Raw genomic sequence first — 27,418 nt, 5'->3', positions numbered from 1 at the left:
TCTTCCTGGTCTCAGTTTTCCCTTCGCTAGATGATTCAGCAGGATTCAGCCAAAGGCTTGTAAATGATGATCAGAGACAAAAGCTCTTCCCGGTCTCTTACCCAGTACTGTGCATTTTGGGGTTTACCTGCTCACAGGTAGCTTTTATGCTGAGTTGTTCCTAGGAGGCATTTGCAATTATTGCAACTTGCAGAAAAATAACTGGGGTGGCTCCACCTCTCCACCTTTCCAGAAATTTCAGTTGACCTTAGCATTTCTCATTTCATGTGAGAAGAGCCATGATTTATGGACCCTGCATGGTTTCGGAATATAGCTTAAAGGACTGCATTACTAACAGGACTCGTGAGTGCCAAGTTACCTATTTTTAGATAGCCGAATCTTAATTGGAAATGTAACAAATAGAAGGTGGAGCAAGAAGGAAAGAGAAAAGTTATGCTTTCTTAACAGAAAAAAAACTTAACGGGGTTTGCAAGTTTTTTTCCTTAACAACATTTTCCTCATCAGTTTCATTGGCAGATGGCCACCTGGATGAATTATGGGGTCTATGGTGATGGGGGACCGGGTTTAATTTTTCCCCCTCTCTGCCCATTTGAGAAGAGGCACCTGAGAAGGCAAATATGTTTTCTCCCTGACTGAGCTAATTTTATCCCATTCCATTATCCTCCATTGATTTGCTTTCCCAGCTTTTCAGTGAAACTGAGATGTATGTGGCTGTTTGGGTACTTTGTGACTCCTGCATAAACACCAGTTGTTGATGCTTTAATTTCTTTGAAATGGAGCGGTAAATTGAAAAGTAGAACAAAACCAAATATTTGTCGTAATGGGGTCATTTCCGAGATGACTTGAATAGTTTCTGAGGAAGGTCACATTACAGATTTCAAGAGTCTCTCTGTCTTGGAGAATCTAAATATTTTTTTTATTTCTGCCCAAGAGGCAATGCTTTCTTCTTTTTTGTTGTCTTAAAAAATATCTGCATAGCCCCTTCCATTTGACATAGGTGGTATCATACACAAGTTGAAAGCAAAAGCAACAGAATTAAATAACATGGGTTTTTAAAAAGTTATGCTCTGTATAGAGTTCTCAGCATATTTTAAATGCACTACTCTTGTATATATTTAAAAGACGTCAGGCTTTACGGAGAATCATTTTCATGCCAAATGTTTCTCTCTACCTGAAGTTCAACTCAATGGCTGAAAGGAAGGGAGCCTGAGGATTCCTAAGAAAGACAAAAGGGAAAATGGATTTGGAAAAGTTTTCTCCGCTCCATTTTTGGGGCTTGGTGGGTTTTTCAGGTGTGTGTCAGCGCTTTAGTAGAAGGCTGTCTGGTTATAGCACGGCTCCCACAGCTGGGGAAGAGGAACACGGTGCCACCGCGGTGACTTACTGAGAGGACCTCTGCACCAGACTCTGACATCTTTCATGGGGAGTGAGGTGTGAGTGCTTTTACTTTGCAATGATTTCTACAAACATGAAGGATTTAAATTACTTCCACAACTGCTGTCTGAGAGGTGAATGGATTTATAAGGAAGAATGTGGTTTTTCATCTCCAGACCTATTTCCAACCCTGCAGGGAGGTGATGAAATCTTTTTCATTTCTATACACCTGGAGGAAGTGAACCAACTATATTGAGTACCTTTAGATACGAGGCGTTGGGCCTGGAGCTTTGCAAAGGTGTCCCATTTCATACTCTGTTGTATGGTTGTCTTACTTCCCTCAGTTTCAAACGAGGAAACAGAGGCCCAACTCAGGGCTAGGTACTCTAGATTTTGCCCTGAGGCATGTTGGTTTAGAGTGGGGTCTCCAGAGCTACTGTTTCTGAATCCCAGCACCTGCTATGCCACTTACTGTTTGATCTTGGCTAGATTACTATGTCTGTAAGCCTTAACCTCCTTAACTATAAACAGTCATTTAATCACTGTATAAGGGCAGTGGTACAGAAGAAAATCCATGTCATGTGCTATGAGATTATTGTTATTATTACAGTTAAGTGGACGGTGGACAAATGGATGCTGCTGTTAGGCCTATGAGCTGTAGAGTGACAGTGTTCTGTCATCCACTCCTGAAAGAGGCAGGTGGGGGCCCAGCAGTCAGCAACATTTGGTCCCTGTTGATCAAGATGCAGGATATAGGGGATTGAACTTGCAGTTCTGGGAGACCCTAGCCTGAGTCTCTTCATCCTAAAATTGACCTGAGATTGTTGGCTGCTCTTAACTTTTAGCTCTTTTCTGGGCTGCATTCTCTGAGTTCCCCTTCCCTGTGTATGTTGAGCCTGTATCAGTGGATGTTAGACCTGCTGTTGCTGCTGTTGATATTTAATTTCATGGTAGTTTTTTGACAGAAGAAAATCAGTCCTCTAGAATGTGGTGAGGGCTTTCTGCAAGGTAAGAAAATGGTGGGAAACCCTATCCTGGGGTGCACAGGACAAATAAAAACATAATTTCCAGGAGTTAAATCTCTCTCCTCGAGGCTCCCTAGGTGTAGTAGTTTATTTTCATTATGTCTCTTGTATTAACAATGTGAGCAAAACACACTAACGTTTTTGTTTGCTACCATCTGAAAGTTCCTTAGGGCCTATAGACTCATTTACGAAAATTCATGTGTGCAACTCATTTGCAAAAGCAAATAAAATATGTGATCATAAGTGCTCTTTACCTGACTGGCCTAGGGGACTTGCTGAAAATGAGTTTGTGCCTTTACAGTTTTCTCTCTGGTGTAGTTTAGCAGTCCCCAAGCGCCCAGCTCCTCATCAAATGAACCCCTCATCGAGCCACTTAAGGTCAGATGACTTGAATGGTTGCAATCTTGGTATAACTCAAGATTTAAGTCACTGTACTGATCTGTGAGTTTCCTTTTTGAAAAATATAATTTAATCATTATGCCTGTGGCATTGAAAATATCTTTGAAATTTCATTCATTAAGATACCTAGCCAACTTTGACAATCTCGGGGTGGGGGGGATGGGGTAGGAGATGGGAGGGAGATTCATGAGGGAGGGGACACGTGTATACCTGTGGCTGATTCATACTGACCTGTGGGAGAAACCAACATAATATTGTAAAAATAAATAGATTAAAAAAAAGATGTCTAGCCAAGGAAACATCTCTGTATTTAGTTATGTCCTTTTGGGTTTAGTTATGTCCCTTTGGGCTTCCCTGGTGGCTCAGGCAGTAACGCGTCTGCCTGCAATGCAGGAGACCTGGGTTCGATCTCTGGGTTGGGAAGATCCCCTGGAGAAGGAAATGGCACCCCCTTCCAGTACTCTTGCCTGGAAAATCCCGAGGACTGAGGAGCCCGGTAGGCTACACTTCATGGGGTCGCAAAGAGTCGGACACGACTGAGCGACTTCGCTTCACTTTGGGTTTGCACAGGCTGCTTTCTTTCGTGGTGAAGATTTTGGCTACAAGTGTGAGGGGTGACAAGGCCTAGGAAACCCAAGTGAGAAAATTAGAAAAGCGAAACCTCTGCCTGTAAAGTAAGCAGGACATAAAATTAACTGGAAGTTTCCAGAAAACATATAGAAATCTCAAAGTCTTTGGAGCTGCTTTTTCCATAGCAATTAAAATACATGAGACAGGGATGAGGTAAGACAAATACAAAAGTCTGCCAGACTTTTGGATAAACAACTGTACTTTTTTTCAACCGATAAATGTGTGGCTTGTTTTATTCTGATTGATTGATTTACTTATTAACAAATATTATTTATTGAACACCAGTCTGTTCCAGGCTTTGTTCTGGGGGTGGACAAGGCTATAAAAATGAACAAAGCAAACAAAAGTCCCTATCGTCAAGGAGTACCCATGGTAATGGGGCATAGATTGAGCAGAATAGTAATTTGGATATTTTACTTGTTTGTAAATAATTTGGGTATTTTACTTGTTTTCCCCCTGAGTACTACTGATAGTAATTTATCATAAAGTTATTGAGTGTCTTTTGAAGGATGATTTTATCAAATTCGAGAGCCTCAGACTTTTCTCACTGACTCTTAAAAATCAGTAGATGAAAATGGCATTTGCCTTCTGGTTAAACTTTAATGGACTTTATCTACTTTACCGAGAATTTCTTTCTTTTATTCTTATTTGTAGCAACATTTTTTTTCCAGTCTCAAAGACACGAGCCATCATCTTGTGGAACATTTATTGACTATACGGTTCTACTCTGGTGACTCCGGGCTGCAGGCGATGCTGCTCGTGCAGGTGGTGTCAGCGCCGGGATGGTCCCTGGCTGCGGGGGAGACTCATCCAGTACTGATTTCCACATGTTGGTGTGTCACCTAGTTTTTAGCAGTATGACAAATGCTGAGCAATATTAATAAGTTTCGAAAATAATGAGTATTTCCCTTTTTAAATATTGTTGTTGTTCAGTTGCTAACCTGTGTCCAACTCTTTGTGACCCCATGAACTCCAGTCTTCCCTGTCCTTCACTCTCTCTTTCAATTTCTCCTTTCACTATCTCCTCTTTCACTATATCCTTCACTATCTCCCAGAGTTTGTTCAAACTCACGTCCATTGAGTCGATGATGCCGTCCATCTCATCCTCTGTCACCTGCTTCTCCTCTGTTGTCCCCTTCTCCTGCCCTTAATCTTTCCTAGCATCAGGGTCTTTTCCACTCACTCAGTTGGCTCTTTGCATCACATGGCCAAAGTATTGGAGCTTCAGCATCAGTCCTTCCAATGATTTTCAGAGATGATTTCCTTTAGGATTGACTGGTTTGATCTCCTTGCTGTCCAAGGGATTCTGAAGGGACTTCTCTAGCACCACAGTTTGAAAGCATCAGTTCTTTGGTCCTCAGCCTTCTTTATGATCCAACTCTCACATCCGTACATGACTCCTGGAAAAAACATAGCTTTGACTATACAGACCTTTGTCAGCAAAGTGATGTCTCTGCTTTTTAAAATTACATTAAATCAAAATCAAGATTATTCTTAGAATAATGTTGGAATCATGTCAGTCTCACTTTGCCATATTCTTATGTGCTCTGGATGAGAAGGAGAGAAGGTGAATTACAGATAGCTCCCTGGGAATGAGGCAGAATTCAGGGTATGCCCAGTGAGAAGCGCAGCACACATGTCTCGATTTGAGGAGGAACAGAAACCTCATGCCTTCCTGTTCCAATAATCTTTCTCCAAAGGCTTTGACCAACCCCTCAGAGGAGCTGCCAATTGCTAATGAGTTGCAAAATAGATGGATTTTTACATGTCGCCTCTTCTCATTTCCCTTCAGCAGTCCCAGGTGGAAGTGTCCATCACAAGAGAAATGCCTAAGATGGGAAAGGAGAGGAGAGATGAGGCAGAGGTGAAAGGGGCAGCGCTTGAGTAAGTGAGGCATCCCCTGCCCCGAGGAATGTGTAATGAAATAAAATAGAAAATGAGTCTGTCCCTGTTTCTGTTAATACCAGATTCACCCATCCCCCCTTAAACAATTCTCAGTTTCTCTTCTGCTCTGTTTAGTCCTTGCCACAGAGGAAATCCATCTGTTTCCCAAGAACACAGCCTGCATCATGATTCAGCCAGCCTTGCCATCCTGAGGTGATTACTGTCAGTTGCAGCCTGTCACATCTTCCTCCACTGAGTAGGGGAATTGCTTCTTGACCCCAGAGTTCCTCTAAAGATAACACAAGCAGAGAAACTGCATGTCCTATTGGGAATTTTAGCAGCAGGGACTCCAGGAGGTAGCCAGGCTGGACCGCCATAATCAAATGTTTTCCAATCCCCCAAATTAAAAAATTTCTTATACATATATGTATAAGAAAAGGAGCTTGCTGTTGGACCTGGTGGAGGAGATCAGACAAATAGTTAAAACAAAAGCTTATTCATCTGGCTGTAGGGAGAACTTCCGTAACTTCAGCCTCAGTGGGGGTGGATGTTCCTGGATTTCAGTGTAAAAGTGTGGTTGTTAAGCAGCATTGTTTTAACAAGCTCAGGACTTACAGAGAATAACCCTGTGCATGTGTGCTAAGTCACTTCAGTTGTGTCTGACTCTGCGACCCTATGGGCTGGAGTCCAGGCCCCTCTGTCCATGGGATTCTCCAGGCAAGGATACTGGGAGGTTGCCGTGCCTGCCTCCAGGGGATCTTCCTGACCCAGGCATCGAACCTATGTCTCTTATGTCCCCTGAACTGGCAGGTGGGTTCTCTACCACTAGCGCCACCTGGGAAACCTTAGTTCTATCTGTACCTGCCTCCAGTTAGGTTTGTCTATGTACTTTCCACCCTCTCCTCTCTGTAAGGAACAGACTTTTCAGAATCATCACCCTGCCTCTAGAAAAAGTGGGATTTTACTGTCCAGGCAGAAGGATGCCTCCCACAGCCTTCCGTATTTCCCAAGGAAGTTCTCAGTCATCTCTGAGTCACATATGGTACCAGGAAGTTTTTCCTGTCGTCAAGCTAAATCCTGATGGTGAAGGTTCTGGTCCTTTTCCTCACACTGTCCTGGCTGAGCGATGGTTCCCTATCGTGTTTGTAACATCTTAGTTGGCCATTCTTTGGCAAGAGGGCAGAATCCGCGATGAGTGGTAATTACTGAAAGTCACATCTGTGTTTCTCTAGTGACTTAGGAATCTATGAGCAATAATTTTGGTGGTTGTTTAGAATTCTGGAATCGCAACTAATTCCATAGAAGTGGAGGAGACTCCCTAGAGATCTAATTATAATATTCACTTGTAATTAGTTTGTTGAGGTGTCTCATCTTGTTGGGGTTTATACCGATGTAAATGTAAAATGATTTTATTTTCCCCACTCACTGCTTTTAACTGTATCATGTTGAATCCTACTTTCCTGCTGGGAAGCAAGTTCCTTAGCAACATCTAATTTCCTGTCATTTTCAATTATTAGAATAGTCTTACCAGGGTATTTAAGACCTAGGCCCATTCATTTAAAAAGAGCTTAATCTCAAATTTGGTTCAAAGTGTATTCTCCTCCTCAGTTCTTTGGAGTGTGTGTGTGTGTGTGTGTGTGTGTGTGTGTGCATGGTTTGGAGATATCTTTCCTTCTCTTCTCTCTTCTAGGACTTGGTTCCTCTGGAGTTGGGCACTGGGAGGAGGGAGATAGGAGGCTGAGGGCGTTTTGTAGGGTTGTTTGAATGTCAGGGGTGGGCAGGTCGCAGGCCTCTTGCACCCTGGTTTGGAAAGGTTCTTTCTGATGAGGTGGTCTGTACTGCGTCTGAGTTTGGGCACCCCTCCCGCATGCACCTGGCTGTTAGTGCCGCCTCGTCAGGCCTGAGGGGAGCCCTGGAGCCCCCCTCTGTCCCCTGAGAGCTGAGCAGCACTGCTGGAGTGGGGCTGCCCATCTTCCTGGCGGGCACAGCACGTGGGTCCTGTGGAGGCTTCTAGCCGTCACCGGGCACCACGCCACGTTCCCGTGAACCTCAGGTTTAGAGGACGCCTGTCCAGGGTGCGCTCATCCTCCCCGGAACACACCACATTCCGGGGCCTCCAGACACTCTCTGGGGCCATCTCTACCAATCCGTTCTTTTGTTTCTTCTGTTTTAAAATGTTACTATTTATCTGTTTTGCCTGTGCTGGTCTTCGGCTGCATGGGCGCCTTCTCCAGCTGTGGCGGGCAGGAGGTCCTCTCCAGTCGCACAGGCTTCTCACTGCAGAGGCTTCTTCCGTCGCAGAGCATGGGCTCTGGGCCACACTGGCTTTAGTCATGTGGCTCATGGGTTCCGTCGTTGTGGCGCGTGGGGTTTGTTGTCCTATGGCATGTGGGATCTTCCCCGACCAAGGATCAAACCAGTGTCTCCTGCACTGCGAGTTGGGTTCTTAACCACTGGACCCCCAGGGAAGCCCTCTACTGTCCATTCTGGTGATAGCACCAGGGAGGGCATGGATATTCTGCTCCGCAAGCGTCCAGATGGGAAAAGAGAGGCCAGACCCTACCTCTCGAGGGCTCTGGAGGCCTTATAAATGATTCTGTGGCCCAGGCTGCCCTCTCCCCTTAGAGAAGGAGAAAGAGCAGTGATTTCCCCTCCAACACTGGCCTCCTTTGCAGTCATGCGTGTCTGTCTCCCTGTTAGACTGGTGGGTGAGGTTTGGTGAGGCAGGAAGGTTGGTATGAGAGGGGTTTGCTGGTGGGAGAGCCATTTCCACTCCTCCTACCAAGCCCTGCAGGGAGGTGGTCAGCACCAGTTGCTGGGAGCTCTCTCTAGAATATGGACTGCTTCAGGACTTCAGCTGTGGGAGAGCAGAGTTTTAGGATGCGGGGATGTGATGCCTATTACGTGTGTGTTATGATGTGTACCCAAGGATAGATGCATAGTGATATGTGGGTATAGGTCCTAGGCCCTAGAAAGATCAGGACACGACTCTGTCATGCTCATGCATAATTCACAAAAGGCCTACAATCCCATGACAAGTACAGAGAAGTGTAGCACATTCCGATTTTTCTCATGACTACCATTTTTATTTTTCTAAACGTCAAATCTCAAAGTTAAAAAAAAAAATATGTGGTGCCCCTGCATTCCTGGTGCCCCCAGCGCTAGCTGGTAGGCTCCCTGAGAAGGTCACATGAGTAAATCAAGAAGACAGGACTTTGTGGGATCTACAGACACATGCTGCTACTGTGATAACATATGAGGCTTTCTGTATTTAAGTATGGATACCTATAAGCCTTATTTTAATTTGGTATGTGGAAATAAGCTGGTACCTGGAATAAATTCTTTATTTCATAGGTGTATGCTAATCGGTTAAGACCACAGCCAGTCTTTAACCTGACAGACTGAGTTTTAAGCTTGGTGCCATGATTTTAGCCAAATGACTTAGCTTCTCTGAGCCTTACTATCCTTATCTTTAAAGTGTGTGTGGGGGTCTACTTCAATGAAGTTGTGAGAATCAAATGGACTAAGTTAAATAAAAAGGCTGAACTTAAAAAAACTGGCCATAGGAAGCTCTCAAAAATGAGCTATTATTATATACCTGTATTAACTACATAGAAAAATGGGAAATGTCTTTTGTCTGTTTTAGGGATATTTTTAACAAAAAATAAACGGGTAAAACAATGGCACCCCACTCCAGTACTCTCGCCTGGAAAATCCCATGGACGGAGGAGCCTGGAGGGCTGCAGTCCATGGGGTCGCTAAGAGTCAGACATGACTGAGCGACTTCACTTTCACTTTTCCTTTCATGCATTGGAGAAGGAAATGGCAACCCACTCCAGTGTTCTTGCCTGAAGAAGCCCAGGAATGGGGGAGCCTGGTGGGCTGCCATCTTTGGGGTCGCACAGAGTCGGACACAACTGAAGCAACTTAGAAGTAGCAGCCTTTACTTGGTGTGAAGCTGATATTTAAACATTTACCTTAAATAGTTACCCAGGATGAAAGGGTCAGAGCAGGGTAAGAAATTTCTTTCTACGATCAGTGAGAATTACCTCTTCGGGGAAGCAGCAGAGCACTCCACCAGCCATTCACTCAGAGAGCAGCCTCATTAGTTACCCAGGCAGGACAGACAAGTGGGGACAGATGAGACTCTGTGTGACCATCTGTACCCCCAAGATTGCGATGCTGGAAATTCATTAGTAAGTAACAGAGAGTAATACAGATAGTCCTCAACTTAATGATGATTCCACCTCAATATGGTATGAAAGTGAAATGCATTCAGGAGAAACTGTCCTTTGAATTTTGATCTTTTTTCTCAATGTGGTATGCAGAGAAATTCTCATGATGTTGGGCTGTGGCAGGGAGCCACAGTCAGCCACCTGATTCCGAAGCCAGGTACCATTCTATTTTTCACTTTCAGTACCGTATTCCATAAGTTGCATGAGATACTCACCACTTTATTATAAAACAGATTTTGTGTTAGATGATTTTGCCCACGTGTAGGCCAATAATGTGAGTGTTCTGAGCACATTTAACATAGGCTAGACTAAGCCATTGGAGAAGGAAATGGCAACCCACTCCAGTGTTCTTGCCTGGAGAATCCTAGGGACGGGGGAGCCTGATGAGCTGCCGTCTATGGGGTTGCACAGAGTCAGACATGACTGAAGCAACTTAGCAGCAGCAGCAGCAGCAGACTAAGCCATCACGTTGGGTAGCTTAGGTGTCTTAAAGGGGTTTGTGACAGCGATATTTTCAATTTGTTACGATTAACCCACTGTAAGTGGAGGAGGGTCTGTATCGCCCTTTCTCTCTACCCCCAGCTCACACTTGTCTGTCTTCTACTTCCTGTTGGCTACAGTCAGTTCCCCTTTGAAATGCTGCATGTTTGCAGATTGATGTCGAAGGGAAAAGTTTGACCTCACGATTCTTTTCAAATGGCTTCTCAATATTTCATGTGTTGTTTCAGCCTCATCGCTTTCTACCTTCTGATTTGCCCAGCCCTTATGAGTGTTATCGTCTTCCCTGCCTTAGATTGATTGTGTTGAATTTTCTAGTACCAGAGGCAGATCGCTTATATTTTTATTTCCTTACATCCTTTCTATTTTTACTCTTCATTTCAAGCTTTCTTCTAATTCATCACGATGCTAATTTTTAGCAGTCTTAATCTTCACAGCAAATATTTGCCAGGTTGTAATTTTTTATTTATTATCAACAATCAAATTCAAACAAGGCTAATCGTGTTCTAATTTGGTTTGTCATAAGCCCTAGTCTTGGTACTTAGAGAAAATAAATGTTAATTTCTGGGTTTTTCTTCAGTATGTGTTATTCATTCATCCTTCACGTACTGCCGTTAGTTTTTTAAAAATAAAAATAATTTGGGATGATGGGAAGCACATTTGAACCTGAACCTTAGAAAGCATTTTGGTAAGAACTTTTGAAGTCTGTAGAGTGGGAGCAGGATCTGCTGTGAGCCTGCTCTGATTACTGTTCCCCACCCCTTTGCGCTGCCCCAGGGGTTCTTCTGAGTGACCACAGCGTGGAGCAGCTTGAGGGGCAGTGGCTGCCTGTGCCTGCGCTCCTGGGGGGCTGCTGTGCAGGCTGGTTTATGAGCTCACAGAGAGAGACTCCCTAGCCTTATGCGTGTGTGTGTTGGACTTCCATACGCTGTGTGGGTCTTTGTTGACTGCGGGGTAGAACCTGTGACAAGTGGCTGGGGATGGCGGTCAGGGGATGTGGCTGGTAACTGTTGAACATGTCATGAGGAGTTTTCTCCAAGCCCAACTTCACTTTCAGAATAGGTTTCGTAATCAGAGGCTAAATTCAGATTCTGCTTCCTCAAGCAATAGTTTTCGAAAGTACATGTCCATATTCTCCACTTCCTTCTGGCTCGCGTGGCCTCGGGAGCTCTGGTCTCTGCTCCTGGCTGCCATCTGCTGTTTTTGTTGTTGTTTCAGTTGAGAAGTCGTGTCCGACTCCTTGTGACCTCATGGACTGCAGCACGCCAGGCTCCTCTGTCCTCCACTGTCTCCTGGAGTTTGCTCAAATTAATGTCCAGTCAGTGATGCTATGTAACCATCTCATCCTCTGCTGCCCCCTTCTCCTTCCGTCTGTTATTAGAAGAGCATTTTTAAACTCAACTTTCTGTCAGGGAACCTGCACATCCTGCTTGGCCAACATTCTCACCTTAAGTTGTGCCTCCTCCAGGAAGCTCTCCCTGACCACTCTCGTCCAGGGCTGCCTCTCAGTGTTCCAAACCAGACGTCAGCTCCCTATGACTTATGGAATCCAAGTTCTATTAGAACATAGCTACATTCTTGTGTTTACATCTTATCTGTGGCTGTCTTCAAGATATGATGGCAGAAGTGAGCAGTTTTGATAGAGACTGCATGGCATATAAGCCTAAAATACTTACTTTTTTGCTTTTTACAGAAAAAGTTTGCTGTCCTCTCTCCTAACAGGTCTTAATGTGTGCACCCCTTAGCATGATGTCTAATAAATGCTCCCATTTTGCAGTTTGCAAAACTCTTAAATTCCACAGTCCTTTAGTGTTTCCCAGGATATTGCAAACTGAACAAATAACCTCAAAATTATCCTTGGAGATTGAGGCCAGCTCCCCCAAAGGACAGAGGATCTATGGGTAATTTTATTTTCAAAAAGCAATATCCATGTTTTACTGGTGTCAGGGGATTGCAGACAAAGTCCTCAGAGCACAGTTTTATACATAAACCAGTTCCTTCAACCCAGAGCTCTTACCTTGTTACGGATCCCAGCATCAGAACAAAAATTTCATCAAGTGTCCAGAAGGATGTGTGAAGACATAACAAATCGTTTATGTGAAAGTTTAAACACAAACACAAACTTAAGAGTGTTAGCATTTGCTTCAAGGACAGAACACTTAGTGGGAGCGTTTGAGACGCTCAGGCATCCCACTCTGCCGCAAGCTGACTCGCATGTGCGCGAGGGCGGGGACGCACGCACATAGAGGCGCGGAGCTAGACTCATGCTTTTCTCCTCTCTGCTGCCTAGCGGTCAGCCTATCCCCAGGGTGGAGTACACGGAGGAAGAGACCAAGACTTGGGGCGTCGTGTTCCGGGAGCTCTCCAAACTCTATCCCACTCACGCCTGCCGGGAGTATTTGAAAAACTTCCCTCTGCTGACGAAACACTGCGGCTACAGGGAGGACAACGTGCCCCAGCTGGAAGACGTCGCGGCGTTTCTGAAAGGTGCGCTCCACACGGGCTCTTTCAGGCTAAGCGTCCTCGTGGGCCTGCCAGGGACACAGCGGGTAGCGATTGCCCTTTTCCCAAACAAGGTAGGACTCCCTCTGGTTTAAAAAGAGAGGGCTGCTCCGACAGTACCTGGGCCACCTGTGGGAAGCAGGTGAACAACCGAACAGTTTATTACACTAGCGCTCACAAGTGAAACCAAGTTTTATACTGGATGAAGAAATATCACGGATAATGTTGAGCACAGTGACTTTCCTCTGGCAGAGAGTCGGTCAGATCACTCAAGTGCTGATGTAAGTCACGCTCAGGGTGGCGGCGGTGGCGGCACGGCAGTGAACACGGGGAGGCGGAGGCACCTGGCACGCGGGCTCTCTGTGTGGCCGCTGTCCTTGCCGACCCTGCTGGGATGGCGACCGGGAAAGCTCTGGGCTCTCGCAGGGCTGGGGGTGGAGGTGAAGCTTCAGCGTGGTCCTGCTGCTTGCTCTGTCCTTCACTGTGGCTGAGTCCTCGGGTTCTGCTCTTCTCTCTCTCTCCCCCGTTTCAAGTACGCCGGCTCTAAAAGCTGAAATCTTGCTGCCTGTTTCCCTCTCTGGAGCTTCCTTCCTCGCCTGCCTTCCCCGTTTCTATCGGGAGTGATTGATTCTTTAGGCTCAGGTGCTAAGGACGCCTGTCGCCTAAGGAGTAGTTTTATTGCTCCAGGCAAAGGGGGCCACAGCACGTCAATGCCCTCAGAACTACGTGTCCCACCCTGGGGGCCTACTGAGGAGTCTGGGAGTGTTCCTTCCAGGAGCAGGCTGTGAGCAGCTCGTGGAAGGTTTTTCTAGTTGGCTGGTGGGGAGGTAATTGCGAGTAGTCTGGGGTGTACGTGCTTGTGGGCAGTACACAGTTAACTTCTTCCACCTGGTGGAGGTTTCAGTTTCTGCAAAACAGCTCAAAGAACACGGCTCACAATATTGTCCATATTCCTTGAGGAAGAATGAAAGGTCCTTGACTTTGTTTAATGGCTGCAGTATTATTATTTTGGCTTGCTTGACTGTTTTCCTTTCTCTTCTTACTTCTCTGATTAAATTTATTCATTGGCAAAGAGTTTTCCACAGACAAAAGGCAGGCAGAGGACACGGATGGGGTCTATTCTGGGAAGGCCTCAGAGAGTCCTGCTCCGTAACACTCTTTCTCTGAAGTCCTACCCACCCTCTTCCCGAGACACTTCATCAGCCTTTGTAGAAGCTTCTTACTCAGCTGTAACAAATTACCACAGGCTTAGTGACTTAACATGAATGTATTATCCTAAAGTTCTGAAGGTTAGAAGTCTAAAATCAAGGTCTTGGCAAGGCTGGATCCCTCTGGAGACTTCTGTTTCCTTCCTTTTCAGCTTCTAGAGTCTATCTGCATACCTTCCCACAGAGCCCCTTCCTCGCCTCACTCTGACCTTTGCTTCCATCACCTACTTGCCTCCTTCTCTGACCCTCCTGCCTGCCTCTCAGAAGCGTGCTTGTGAGTGACCCCACCGGGATAATCTGGGCTGATGGCCCCAGCGCAAGACCCTTACCTTAATTACATGAGTAAAGTTCATTTTGCCATCTAAGGGAATGTACTCCCAGGCCCAGGGCATCAGAGCAGGGGCTTATGGGAAGGGCCTAACTGGAGCTGAGCTTGCCCCAGTCTGAGGGCCTGCCACTGCTAGCTTGCGCCCCGTACTGAGCCTGTCCTTTTCCTTCCATCCAGTGCCACACTCGCACTGAGGCCTCATCGTTGCATCCCTGACAGCAGTCTCTCCTCCCCTCTCCTCTCCTGTCCATAGCTCCCAGGTGAAGCTCCCTAGAGAGTTCCTTTGTTCCTGGCATCTGTGCTCAGAAGCTATCAGTGGCTTCCCCTTGATTTTACTGAGTTGGTAAACTTTAAATTTTTTTTGGTAAGAGTCCAGATGGACAGTAAATATTTTAGGTTGTGTGGGCCAGGAGCCAAAATTGAGGCTATTAGTACATACTTATATCACTGTTTGGGAGAAGGCAGTGGCAACCCACTCCAGTACTCTTGCCTGGAAAATCCCATGGATGGAGGAGCCTGGTGGGCTGCAGTCCATGGGGTCGCTAAGAGTCAGACACGACTGAGCGAGTTCATTTCCACTTTTCACTTTCATGCACTGGAGAAGGAAATGGCAACCCACTCCAGTTTTCTTGCCCGGAGAATCCTAGGGACGGGGGAGCCTGGTGGGCTGCTGTCTATGGGGTCACACAGAGTCGGACATGACTGACGTGACTTAGCAGCAGCAGCATATCACTGTTTAAATGTGAACATTTGAAAAGGCAGAAACTATTCTTAGCTCACAGGTGTATACGAACAGGCAGCAACCTGGGTTTGGACTACAGACCATAGTTTGCTGGCCTCTGCTTTATAACAGAGGCAAGCTCTTGGCTGCTCATCCTCAGCTCACGGCCCTGACCCAGGGTGTCTCCTGCACAAACCCTTTGTTCTAGCTGTGGGTCTTCATGTCATTACTTAGGCTCTGTGACTTGCTAGCATAGTTGTCCCTTGTTGTTCAGTTGCCAAATTGTATCTGACTTTGCAAACCCATGGACTGTAGTGTGCCAGGCTTCCCTGGTTGTCACCATCTCCTGGAGTTTGCCCAAGTTCGTGTCCATTGAATCAGTGGTGCCGTCCCACCATCTCATCCTCTGTCACCCTCTTCTTCTGCCTTCCCAGCATCAAGGTCTGTTCCAATGAGTCGGCTCTTTGCATCATGTGACCGAAGTATTGGAGCTTCAGCGTTATCCCTTCCAATGAGTACTCAGGGTTGCTTTCCTTTAGGATGGACTGTTTGACCTCCTTGCTGTCCCAGGGACCCTCAGGAGTCTTCTCCAGCACCACCGTCATCCCTCCACCTACTCAAATTCTTTGTGTTCCTCAAGACTTGGAGCAAGTCCTGGATTCTCTCTAAATCCTGATCGTAACAGCCACTGTGACCTCTCCCTTTCCCAATTTCATCCCAGATCATGTGTGTATCAGGGGAAAGGCAGGCATGGCCTGACAGCGGGTCCCCTGGGAACCACCCTTAGCGTGATGGGAGGGCCCTGGGCATGGTTGCCATCCATGGCATTTGTTACTGAAAGAGATTAAGAACCGCTGATCAGTATCACTCAATTAGCCCCTAATTATGTGATACCTTATGCTGGTTTTAACTAGATTCCATGCTACCTGATGGCCCCGCCTCTGGCTTGCCTCTCTTTGTTTCCCATGGAGTTATGTATTATATATTTACCATGGGCTTGATTACTCCTATGAGGATTGCTTTTTACTGCTTTGTTTCTCAAACCCCAGTAATTACATTACCATCTTAATATTTTCCATATCTGTTACCTAATTTAATATTTTTATGAGAGGCAGTATGGTACAGAACAGATTCTGGATGCAGAATGCCTGGGGTTGAGGCCCGGCTCCACCAGTTCCTGGCTATGTGACCTTAGATGGATGAATTGCCTTAACTTCTCTTTGCCTCCATTTCCTGTCTGCAGACAGAGATCATAATTTTATCTACTTTACAAGGTTGGGAGGGGAAACTAACAATGTGTGCCTAAAGTTGTTGCTGGGTACACATTAAGCGTACCAGAGTTTCAGTTATGATCGCTACTATTATTGCTATTGTTTTTCACCACCCTTGCTGAACTGGATGTCCTGGGTACTCAGTTTGCATCATTCATTGGTAAACAGCAAGCACAATATAAGTTGTGTGTATTTTTATTTCTTTTAGTTGACCACTTTTAAAATACCAGATTTTAAAAAGAAACTTCTTAAGCAATGGTATTCACAAAGTCAAAGTTCTTGATGTGATAGATACACATTTTAAAATTTATAAGAAAATAAAATATACAGCTATTAAAGAATGGCCTCTTGTACCCCACATGTGGGATACTGGCATAGAATACAAAAAGAAGAAAATACACACTTATCTTTTTGATTTTCAGTGGGGAATAATGAATCTACCTGGAAACTTTTGGAATGACCTTAATATTGTTAGAATCATAGGCATGAGGATATCTGAGAATAGGGTTATTTCCCTGTAGGTACCCAGGATCCCAGGGTGGACTTGTTTTATACACTTAATTGGTTTTTATCTTTAAAACTATTTCTAACCATTCAAAGGTGCTTTCCGAATGAACTGAGGTTTTCAAAATGGGAGCCTTTACAGTGCTGGTATCAGAGAGAAGAGCCCTCCTGTCGTTTTTTTGTGGGGTCTGATGAGCAGGAAGCATGAGGCAGTCTTTAACTGGGTTAGCCATCTAGTGTGATTTTCATAGATTTTATTGTATTCTGCTTATTTTGTTTTTGTCCTCTTACCACAAACCAATAGAGCAGGTAGAGCTTTAGTGTATCTTTCAAATTTTCACAATTAATATAATTGTTTTCATAATATCAAAGAAATGGAATAGGACAATGGAGAATGAAGGGGTTAGGGGGCTGCTGTTGTTCAGTAGCCTGATCGTGTCCAGCGCTTTCTGACGCTGTGGACTGCAGCACGCCAGGCTTCCCTGTCCCTCACCATCTCCAGGAGCCTGTCCAAACTCATGTCTGTTGAGTCATTGGTGCCATCCGACCATCTCATCCTCTGTCGCCCCCTTCTCCTCCTGCCTTCAATCTTTTCCAGCATCAGGGTCTTTTCCAGAGTCAGTTCTTCACATCAGGTGGCCAAAGTTTTGGGGATTCAGCTTCAGCATCAGTCCTTCCAATGAGTATTCAGGGTTGATTTCCTTTAGGATTGACTAGCTTGATCTTCTTGCAGTCCAAAGGACTCTCAAGAGTCTTCTCCAGCACCACAGTTCAAAAGCATCAATTCTTTGACACTCAGTCTTCTTTACGGTCCAGCTCTCAAATCCGTACATGACTGCTAGAAAAACCATAGGTTTGACTATCAATAAAAAGCTGTAGTGTGAACCAGTTCCATAGTGCTAGTCAACAGGCTAAATTGGCAGTGTGTTCACTGACCACATACACACAGAAAGTATTCTTATCTAGGTGTGTCTTTAGAAAGATATCAAGTGATACATGGTAAGCATCACTATATTTTATTTATGTTTTTTAGCAGCTTCATTGAGGTATAGTTTACATAAAATAAAATTTACCCTTTGTAACTGTACAAGTCAGTGATGTTAGTAAATTTATAGAATTGTAGCCATTACAACAATTCAGTTTTACAACATTTCTATCACTACAGAAAGTTTTCTTTTGCTCCTTTATAATCAATCCTTGTTCCTATCCTTAGCCCTAGGAAACCACCGATTCGCTTTCTGTCTATAGGTTTTCCTTGTTTGGGCATCACGTAAATAGAAGCACAAAATGTGTAGCAATCTTTCACAATCTGATGTCTTTTAAAATAATTTATTTCTTATCAAGGCCACATTGGTTTGGAATATTAGATAAGTTTCGTGTGTACAACCTTACATTTCGGTTTCTGTGTGCAGTCTAGTGTGCTCACCACCAAAAGTTTACATTGTAGTCTTCTGTGCATTTGAGCTTTCTTATCCTAATTTGGTCTCTGAATTTAAATCCTATTTTTTTTTACCTTTCTTTCCATTTTAATGAATGTCTTGTTCCCCTGGAAACCATCATTCGTGAGTATATTTTAGTTATCAGAAGCCACAAATGTGATAGCTGTTAACAGTGTATGTCACTCAATTGTCAAGAGTTTTAGAACCTTGATTACATTGTTTCTGGAACGTCCTTAAAAATAATAGGAAGCCCTGCTTGGGCCGTCAAGTCCTGTCGCCTTAATACTTAGTTGACTCTTTCTGTTACCTCTTCAGAAAGATCTGGCTTCACGGTGAGGCCAGTGGCCGGATACCTGAGCCCTCGGGACTTCCTGGCGGGACTGGCCTACAGAGTGTTCCACTGCACTCAGTACGTCCGCCACGGCTCGGACCCCCTCTACACCCCGGAGCCGTGAGTACTCGCACTGGAAGCCTGGGTGGGGCGGAGACCACCACACTGGGACGGCGGTCAGCGCCCACTTTATTTGAGAGGAATGGGGTCCAGGAACCCTAAAGACCACTGTTCCTCGGGCCACCAAGCTGATCACTTTGCTTGTGATGCTGTTTTACCTGAATAGTCTTGTGATTAATGGACTGTCAAGGTCTTCGCTAGGGAGCAGAGAGCCTCGGAGGTTCAGGCAGTAAAGTAGCTGATGACAGCGGAAGTGCCAGGGCTCAGAGCTGAGTCTCTGAAGCGCCCCCCCACCCCGCCCCGCCCCAGGGGACCGGACGCTCACTGATAGGTGGGTCCCAGTAGGGTCACTACATGGTTTTTATTTTTTATGTTTTATTTTTAGTTCCTTTCAGCTGCCCTGAAAATGTTTTCAGGGTAAACAAAGGTTACTTATAGGACTCCAGACATTTGGGAAAGAAACACTTGTTAGAGTGGATGAGTGCTCAAAGAATTGCTGTTAGAGTTGGATAGGCAATCTCTAAATCTAGCCCAGAGGGTTTACAAATGGCCCTGTTTACAAATAGCAGGCACTTTGTTAGCTCTGTTTGAATAACCGGCCCTCCTGAGACCTGTGGTAGCGTGCCAATAGGTATGCAGAGAGAGAGAGGCCAAAGAAATGAGATTTTAGCCACAGAGGTCTATAGAATTGGGGGAATAATGTGTTATATTTTTACCAAAGTACTTGCTGCCAATTCATTCAGCAAACATTTATGTGCAATGCTAGCAGGGAGGTGCAGCGGATTCAAAGATGAATAAAATATAGCAGCTGCTTTTTTTTTTTTTAAAGCCTCTGACTTTTCTGGCAGGAGAGATAGAAACATAAACAATTATGAAACAGTGTGGTGAGGGGGTATATGGGCAGAGTGTCAGAGGAGCAAAGAGGAGGGAGCAGTCCTAACAGGCTTTTCAGAGGAAATGTAAGATGAGTAGGGGTCTAGAAGGGTGGACAGGAATTTCTCTTTGGATAAGCAAAGTGGGGTGAGGGGGAAGCTTTCAAGTCAAGGAAACAACCAGTGCAAAGATGTGGAGGCAGGGAGAGGCAGAAATGAGCAAGGCTGATTACTTCAGAGTGGTCAGAGCGCAGGCATGTGTTAGGGGTGAAATGATTCTTCTGTTCACAGTTTTGTTGTTCAGTCGCTCAGTCCAACTCTTTGCGTCCCCATGGACTGCAGTATAGGGAAGCCTGTACTTCACCATCTCCCAGAATTTGCTCAAACTCATGTCCTCTTAGTGGATGATCCCAGCCAACTATCTCATCCTCTGCCACCCTCTTCTCCTTTTACCTTCAGTCTTTCCCAGCATCAGGGTCTTTTCCAATGAGTCGGCTCTTCATATCAGGTGGCCAAAGTATTGGAGTTTCAGCTTCAACATCAGTCCTTCCAATGAATATTCAGGGTTGCTTTCCTTGAGGATGGATAGGATCGACTGGTGCACAATGTATACAGTCATTTGTCAAAATAGGGCATTTGGACTTAATTCTGTAGGCAGCAGGGAGCTATCCAAGGCTCCTCAGCATGATGAAGTCATCGTGTTTAAAGAAGCTGATGGGGGTGAGGGCTGGGACACATGGAGCATGAACTCGCCGGGAGACTGGTGGGAGGTCCCATTCCAGGGAAGGAAGACGGTGTGTAAGGCATCAGTAGGACAGCAGGAGAGGACACCTGCGTGAAACGCGTCGTTAAGATGGAATTTACAGTATTTGCAACTGTAATGAGTGTGAGACGGTCCCTAAGGCGGTGCTCAGGCTTTTAGATTGGGAAGCCGGATGGGTAGTTGTTTCTAATAATACTGGAAAATATCAGAAGGGGCTTAGGCTTGGAGGAAAGAGGGAAGGAAAGAGGGAAACAAGAGGGGGATTTGAATTTGGAGCATCCTGTCTTGGAGAGGCCCATGGAAGGGACCTCCAGACGGAGGAGCTCCTGGTGGTTGGGAGTCAGAGCTGAGAGCTCAGAAGTGAATTTTAGCTCCCACTGTTGATCTTGGTGTTCTCTTCTTTCACAACTCCCCCAACCACACAACAAGAGGATGCTAAATGAAAGCATGGGAACTTGAGATTCGCCAACTTGGGATTGTTTGTACAGGCTCATTTTTGTGAGTTTTATTTATTTTTAAAGTTAAAATTTCTTTTTTTTTTTTTTTTTAGCCAAGCCACATAGCATGTGGATCTTAGTTCCCTGAGCAGGGATTGAACCTGCACACTTGCATTGGAAGCTCGTGGTCTTAACCGCTGGCCCATGAGGAAAGTCCCCTTTTCTGTGGGGTTTATATCATTCGTTTGTCTCTTAAATGATGATGATGATTTATGTGTAGGTGATGCATGTCCACGATCCAGCATTCAGAGCTTACAGAAGGGCCCACTGTGAACAGTGACTGTTTCCCTTCCTCTGCTCCTTGACACCCTCTGCGTCCTCCCCAGCAGCAACCACCGCTGCCGCTTTCCACTGCGTCCTTCCAGGAGCACACTGTGCAGACAACAGCGCTCTGTAACGATCCCTTCAATCCGCACGTCTTGCAGAGTCCCAGGTCTCTTCCCAGCCCCATGCTGTAGTCTGAATCTATGAAATTCTGTTTCCTGCCTGTCAAGCGAGTGTATGCTCGGTTCTGTCTTGTCACAACAGAAATTTGGAGCGACGGACATTAAAACCCTCGGCGCGTCACAGCTCTCGGGTCTTGGACAGACTGTGTTATAGCTGTTAGACAAATTAGTGTTACAGCTCTATTTTATTTGGATAATAGCAAGAGAATCCATCCTTGAGATGTTAGGGCATGCCGACTCAAAGATGCGAAAAGAAGAGAGTGGGGCAGCATGCCAGCATGTGGGTGGGGCGGGGGTTGGGGTTTTGGGGGTGGGTGGGAGGGAGGGAGAGGGAGAGAGAGCCCTTTGGCTCCTCTTTTTATGTTTTTCCCTTCCCATGGGCCTGCCCTATGCAAATTGGGCTTAGCCAGGAGTGCTGTTTATTCTATCTGGAGTCCTCACTCTGGTCCTTGGACCTTCCTTTATTCTATTTTCGCGGGCCTTTCCCTTCCTTGTCTTTTAGCCACGGCCATTCTGGACTCCTGTTTCCTATTCTAACTACCTGACACTGCCCAAGCTCTTTCACAGGCATTGTCTTTTAAATGCAATCCCGTTTCCTCAACTGAGAACCAGCAAGAGGGCAGTTTCTCCATTTTGTGGAGTTCAACGTGACTCCTGTGTTTGGTGCTTGTACCCTGCTTCCAAATAACTGCTTCTAGCCGCTGAACTGTTGTGGCGGAGGCAGTGCTAATGAGACGAAGGTGAGCCCCGAAGACGCAGCTAGCAAAGAGAACGAAAGCAGCAAAAATATGTTATCTGAAAAAAAGCTTTATTTTCCTTTTTGGTCTGGGTAGAATGTACTTTGATATCCCCACTCCCAATACATTATTGGGCTTCAAGCATGGCTTGTTTTACCATTTTACATTTTAAAACTCCAGTGTCTCTAAGCCCGCCAGGAACTGGGACTTGAATTTAAAATGGCAACAGCAGTTTGGGTTTGTCCCCTGGGGAATGTTCTGGCCTGGGGGGCAGTAGAGGAGAGAATCCTGGAGAATCAGCAACTCCTGCTCAGGAAGAGGAGGGAGGAGCTGCTTTTCTATGCATTCCTACTTGGACTGAAAGGTCACTGATTCTGCCCAAAGGGAGGCGGTGTTCTGGCTCTTTCTCCCTTGGAGCACTGCCCCAGGCAGGGATTCTGCACCTCGTTGATCAGCCTGCTTTGATCAGCAAACACCTTTGTCACTAATCGAGTATTGAAGTTTACAAATGATTTCCTTAAAAAAAATCAATTGGGTCAAATTCAAGGTTATTGCAGTAATAGTGTCCTTCTCACCCCGTGGAACAAGAGAAAGAAGCCGAGCTCCAAGTTGCATGGGTGTGTTAGCATCACACCTGCTGGTGGGGGCAGGACAAAATGTGAGAAGCCCCACAATCTCCTGGTCTCCTCTTTGCCTCTCTGGGGAGTCCCTGTGGGCTGTGTCATCTTGTACCCTCTGGCCATATCATCTTTTAGAACAGGGTTTCTTAACCTTAGCAGTATTGATATTTTGACCTGAATAATGCTTTGTTATAGGCGGTTGTCCTGTGTATTGTAGAATGTTTAGCAACATCCCTTGCCTCTACCCGCTAAATGTCAAGCGTAGGCTCCCACCCCTGCCAGATGTGACAACCGAAGTTGTCTCCAGACATTGCCAGATGTCCCCAGGGGGCAGCATCTTCCCCAGTGGGAGCCACTGTTTGAGAAGGAGATATTTGACAGGTCATGTTAACATGGCTACTCTGTCTGACAATTACTGTAGGCTTTGTTCCCTTTTTAAAACACCAATGTGAGTATAGCATTCTCATGTTTAACCTCTGTCGGCTCCCTGTTACACATTCAGGGGGAAAATGTCTGAGATCATCAAATCACATCTTCTGTCTCTCTTTCTGCCCTTTCTGAAACCTTATGCTCCAGCCACACTGGACTTCTCACCATCCTGGGGCCCTGCTGGCTCTTGCCTTCATCTCTTTGCACAGGTGGTTCATTGGCCCTGGAATGATTCTTGTGAGATCATTTTAAGTCTCAGGATTAAAACTCAATTGCACCCTTTTCTGTGAAGACTTTCCCAGGCAGTACTGGATATTCCTGTAGCATTTGCCTTACTTCTATTTTAGCACTTAGAGCACTGCATGGTAATTATTTGTTCATGTGTCAGTCTCCTTCATCAGACTGTAATTAACTCAAGGCCAGCTGGCAGAGGCAACAGAGGAACAAGAAGATCCAGACTGAGTTTGGAGTGGATCCCCAAACCTGGCGTATAGAGTGAAAACTGAGGCCAAAGTGGGCTGGAGCCGCGAATGCCGCTGCTACCAGGAGGTGCCCGATTAGGGAGACATATGCAGAGTGCCAGGCTCTGTGTGAGATCTGTGGAGAGAGGGGCCCAGGGGAGGCCTGGCGGTGCCCCGTGTGCAGAGAGTGCCTCCCCCTGCAGGGCTGCAGATCCTCCACTCCCTCCCGCAGCTTCACTCTGATTTCAGGAACTGTAGCTGGATTCCCCTCCATCAATAAGTCATTTTTATATAGTCAGTGTCTTCAGGTAAACTCATGAACCATTAATGGGGGAATTTTAGACATCAGTTGAAGCTTTGAAGGTAGCCCATTTGGACCATTTGGAAGCGTCTTCTGTCTAAATCACACCCAGGACGGGCAGCCTGTTCTGTTCATTGGTTTTGCTTTGAGAATGTACATTGTTTCGAATGATAAAACTGGTTGTTCACTGTGAAGCTGAAGGAGTGGAGGTAATGGAAATGTGAAGGTTGTTCCCATCTTCCCTTCATGACAATGGGAGAGAGTGAGAGAGAGAGAGAGAAAAGGAGACCCAGCTGCATGTCACATGGTGCAGTGGAAATGTGAAGGTTGTTCCCATCTTCCCTTCATGACAATGGGAGAGAGTGAGAGAGAGAGAGAGAAAAGGAGACCCAGCTGCATGTCACATGGTGCAGTGGAAATGTGAAGGTTGTTCCCATCTTCCCTTCATGACAATGGGGGGGAGGGAGAGAGAGAGAGAGAGAGAGAGAGAGAGAGAGAGAGAGAAGGAGACCCAGCTGCATGTCACATGGTGCTAAGAAGATATTTCCCCCTTTGGGTAAAAAAAAACCCAAATTTAGTTTCACCTTAAAGGCAGGAAAGCTCATTGCCCTCCTTTAAAAAAACAATGTCAGTCTGTGAAGTGTTCTGAGTTCTCTATGAGCGTCTTAAATGTGACATAAAGAGGAGATGCTCTGCGAGTGTATCTGCAAGTGTTGGTGTAGGTCCCTGCAGGACTGTCCTGTGTGTGGACATGTTGTCTACATCTAAGTGAGTGGACAGAGCATTAGAAACATCTCTGGATTTGTTTCTAGAAGATTCTTGCTGGAGAGGGACACTGGAAGTTCAGTGCAGGAAAGTCTTGAGTAGTGCTGTCCATGTTTGAAGTGAGTGGACAGAACAGTAGGAGCATCTCTGGATTTGTCTCTAGAAGATTCTTGCTGGGGAGGGGCGGTGGAGATGCAGTGCAGGAAAGTCAAGGGCACACTGCAGGGAGAAGTGAGTTGGAGGGAGGGAGCTTGCCCTGGTCTCGTCTCTGATCTCAGCTTTCGGAGGCGTTTTGGATTTTCAGCTGTTGTATGTATCCCCCTTCTTCCTAGTTCTGCTTTAGTTCATTCGGTTTTTCTTCTCCGGTCACTTCCTTTTACGCGATCTGTGGCTTCTGTTCTTCATAGTTGAAGCAGTTCTTGACTGTGTTTTATGCCAGGTGATGCTGAATTCTTGCTCACTGAATATGCATGTGCATGTATACTTGTCTATATGGTTTTCAATTTTATCTGTAGTCCTGATGGCCAGTGGCATCTCAGAAATGCAGAGCTCTTTAATGAGAAATATGGTTTAATAAAACCATATTCTCCTGGGGCCATATTTCACGCTTTTCTTCAGAAGCTGTGTGGACTGACTGAGGTCTAGGAAATGAAGGAGGGTAAAGCAAGAAGGGCCTATTTTTTTTTTTATTTTTTACAAAATATTTAATTGGCCTTGTTGTGTGGGATCTTTACATCGTGTGAGATCTTTCTTGAGGCTCACGGGCTCTGTAGTTGCCCTGCGAGGGCTTAGTTGCTCCATGGCATGTGGAATCTTGTTCCCCAACCAGGGATCAAAGCTGTGTCCCCTGCCTTGCAAAGTGGATGCTTGACGACTGGACCACCGGGAAGTCCCAAGAAGGTCCTATTTGCTAAAGTATTATAATCTAGTCTTGTTTTCTCCAGTGTAGGCCAAACCCACCCATCTGTATTTCTAGATGGAGACCAGAGGTGGCCGATAGTTCAAGGTTCTGTACCTTAGAAACCTAAAATATTGCCCAGAACAATGTTGAAACACAGATCCACAGCACAGCACTCTGACCCCTTCTCCTTTGCTCAGGGAGAAGACCGAGCATATATATATGCTTCAGTATAACATATGTTCTTCAATGTCAGTTCTTAGAGGTCAAACCAGTACAGTGTCTGTCTTTCCAGTAGAGTTCTTGCCAAAGTAATAGTGCAGTTTTTGCACCAGAAATCCCTTTAAAAAATGTTTTAATGAAGACATTTAAAAAGATTTCTTCTATTTTGTTTTCAGATGTCGTGCTGAATATACTAGTAACAAAAATATCTTTGGCACAGCATAGTGTAAGCTTATTTAGTCAGGGAGTCCCCATTCAGGGCTGCGTGGATGACTGATGATTCAGCACATGCTGACGTGAGTCTGTCCTGCTCTTTCCCCGTGTGTCCCTTTTCAAATCAGAGAGCAAACTTTCCCTGCTAGGAAATACTTCATGACACCATGGACTCACACTGCAACGTGTATTGTCATAATATCGCTAAATGCACTTGCATTCAGAAAAATATTTCTTGTCACAGTTGAACGTATAAGGGGCAATTAATGTTATTTTAAAATATAACTGTTTTAAAGTTTAAAAAAGGTTTTGCAGTCAGGTGATTTTTCTTATAATTGCTGCTGTTTCAATTTTATAAGAAAAATAAAAGTGAATTATTTCTAACGCTGGTTAGAAATAATTAGAGGTTTCCAAGCCGAGTCAGTGAACTTTGTGCTTAGCCCTTGTGTGTTACAATAGAACCCTCTCTAACACGGGCACACGGGCAGATGGCATTCATCTCCTGTTCTTGTGGCTCAGACATCAATCCTCATTTATTAACTAACGGTATCAGCCGCTGAAGACATAGGCTTTCACACTGATAGGAAACTTGACTACCCCTCTCTGGATCAGATTCCTTTCACTGGACCTTTCCTTTCCCAACTTTCCCTCCTTGCTGTCTGAGACATCCTGGTCTGGAAGTTTGTCTGATTTAAGGCATGACTGTCCTGGGTGTTTTTAATATTGGGGCTTGCTGAAGTCAAGTCTGGGCATGGTCTTCCTGCTGAGCTGGGAAGATGAGCCAGAGCTTTATAGGGTTGAACCTTCATCCCTGTGAGCTCTTGTTTAGCTTCAAATTGCCCTCCCCCACAGATCAGCCTCATCTCTGCCAAGTGTGATGCCAAGCTTCCTGCCCTGCCAACTGGCTCCCTCCACAGTTCTGTCATCATTTTCACTGTTCAGGATAGCAGAGCAGCATTGCTCCAGTGATTCTCAGAGAATGGCTTGTTCTCATAAAGCTGATCCCATCTGGCCTTCCTTTCCTGAGTTTTAACCAGGAGCTCACACTCCGAGCTTAGCAACCATCTCCTCCCTCAGAAGAAATTTGGTTTGGGCTATTCCCAGGGTTTCCCTGGTGGCTCAGATGGTAAAGAATCTGCCTGCAATGTGGGAGACCTGGGTTCGATCCCTGGGTTGGGAAGATCCCCTGGAGGAGAGCATGGCAACCCACTCCAGTGTTCTTGCCTGGAGAATTCTATGGACAGAGAAGCCTGATGGGCTATAGTTCATGGGGTCGCAAAGAGTTGGACATGACTGAGCAACTAACACACACCCGGGGTCAGATAGAATGTTAGAGGCCCTAAAACCTGGGAGTATTTTCACCCCTTCCATTCTCCAACATAGATAAGTTCAAAAACAATAGCATCAGAAGCAATTAAATATATGTATATATATACATATATATACATAAATATGTGTGTGTATATATATTATTACTAACAGCAAACATGTCTATATCAATTATTATATGCCAGGCACTATTTTAAGCATTGTAAGTGGATGAACTCAGTACTCAAAACAACCCTGTAAGTTCTGAGTTACTTTTATTATTCTGAATGTATGGATGAGGCAGTTGAGGCACAGAAAGGTTAAGTAACTTGTTCAAGGTCACACAGCTGGCAAGTAGGGGAGTCAGGATTTGAACTCAGGGATAGTGCCAGCATCTGTGGGAATAACCACCATTCT

At 45.4% G+C, this 27,418-nt stretch overlaps 1 protein-coding gene across 2 annotated transcripts in view; it reads left to right on the top strand.

Annotated features, from left to right (window-relative positions):
- TPH2 (tryptophan hydroxylase 2) overlaps positions 1 to 27,418 on the top strand; it is a 102,616-nt gene that overhangs the window by 21,597 nt on the left and 53,601 nt on the right. For both annotated transcript variants that reach the window (XR_008716563.1, XM_055587437.1), the window contains exons 6-7: positions 12,336 to 12,532; positions 18,334 to 18,469. Coding sequence is in view for 1 of the 2 variants with exons in the window: in XM_055587437.1 (XP_055443412.1) it covers positions 12,336 to 12,532; positions 18,334 to 18,469 (333 nt within the window). In the remaining variant the exon portion in view is untranslated. The remainder of the gene's footprint in view (positions 1 to 12,335; positions 12,533 to 18,333; positions 18,470 to 27,418) is intronic.

This window comes from Bubalus kerabau, chromosome 1, assembly GCF_029407905.1.
Source record: "Bubalus kerabau isolate K-KA32 ecotype Philippines breed swamp buffalo chromosome 1, PCC_UOA_SB_1v2, whole genome shotgun sequence".
In the NCBI taxonomy this organism is placed as follows: Eukaryota; Metazoa; Chordata; class Mammalia; order Artiodactyla; family Bovidae; genus Bubalus; species Bubalus kerabau.
The sequence above is the reverse complement of the archived record's forward strand: the minus strand, read 5'-3'. Positions and strand labels throughout refer to the sequence as shown.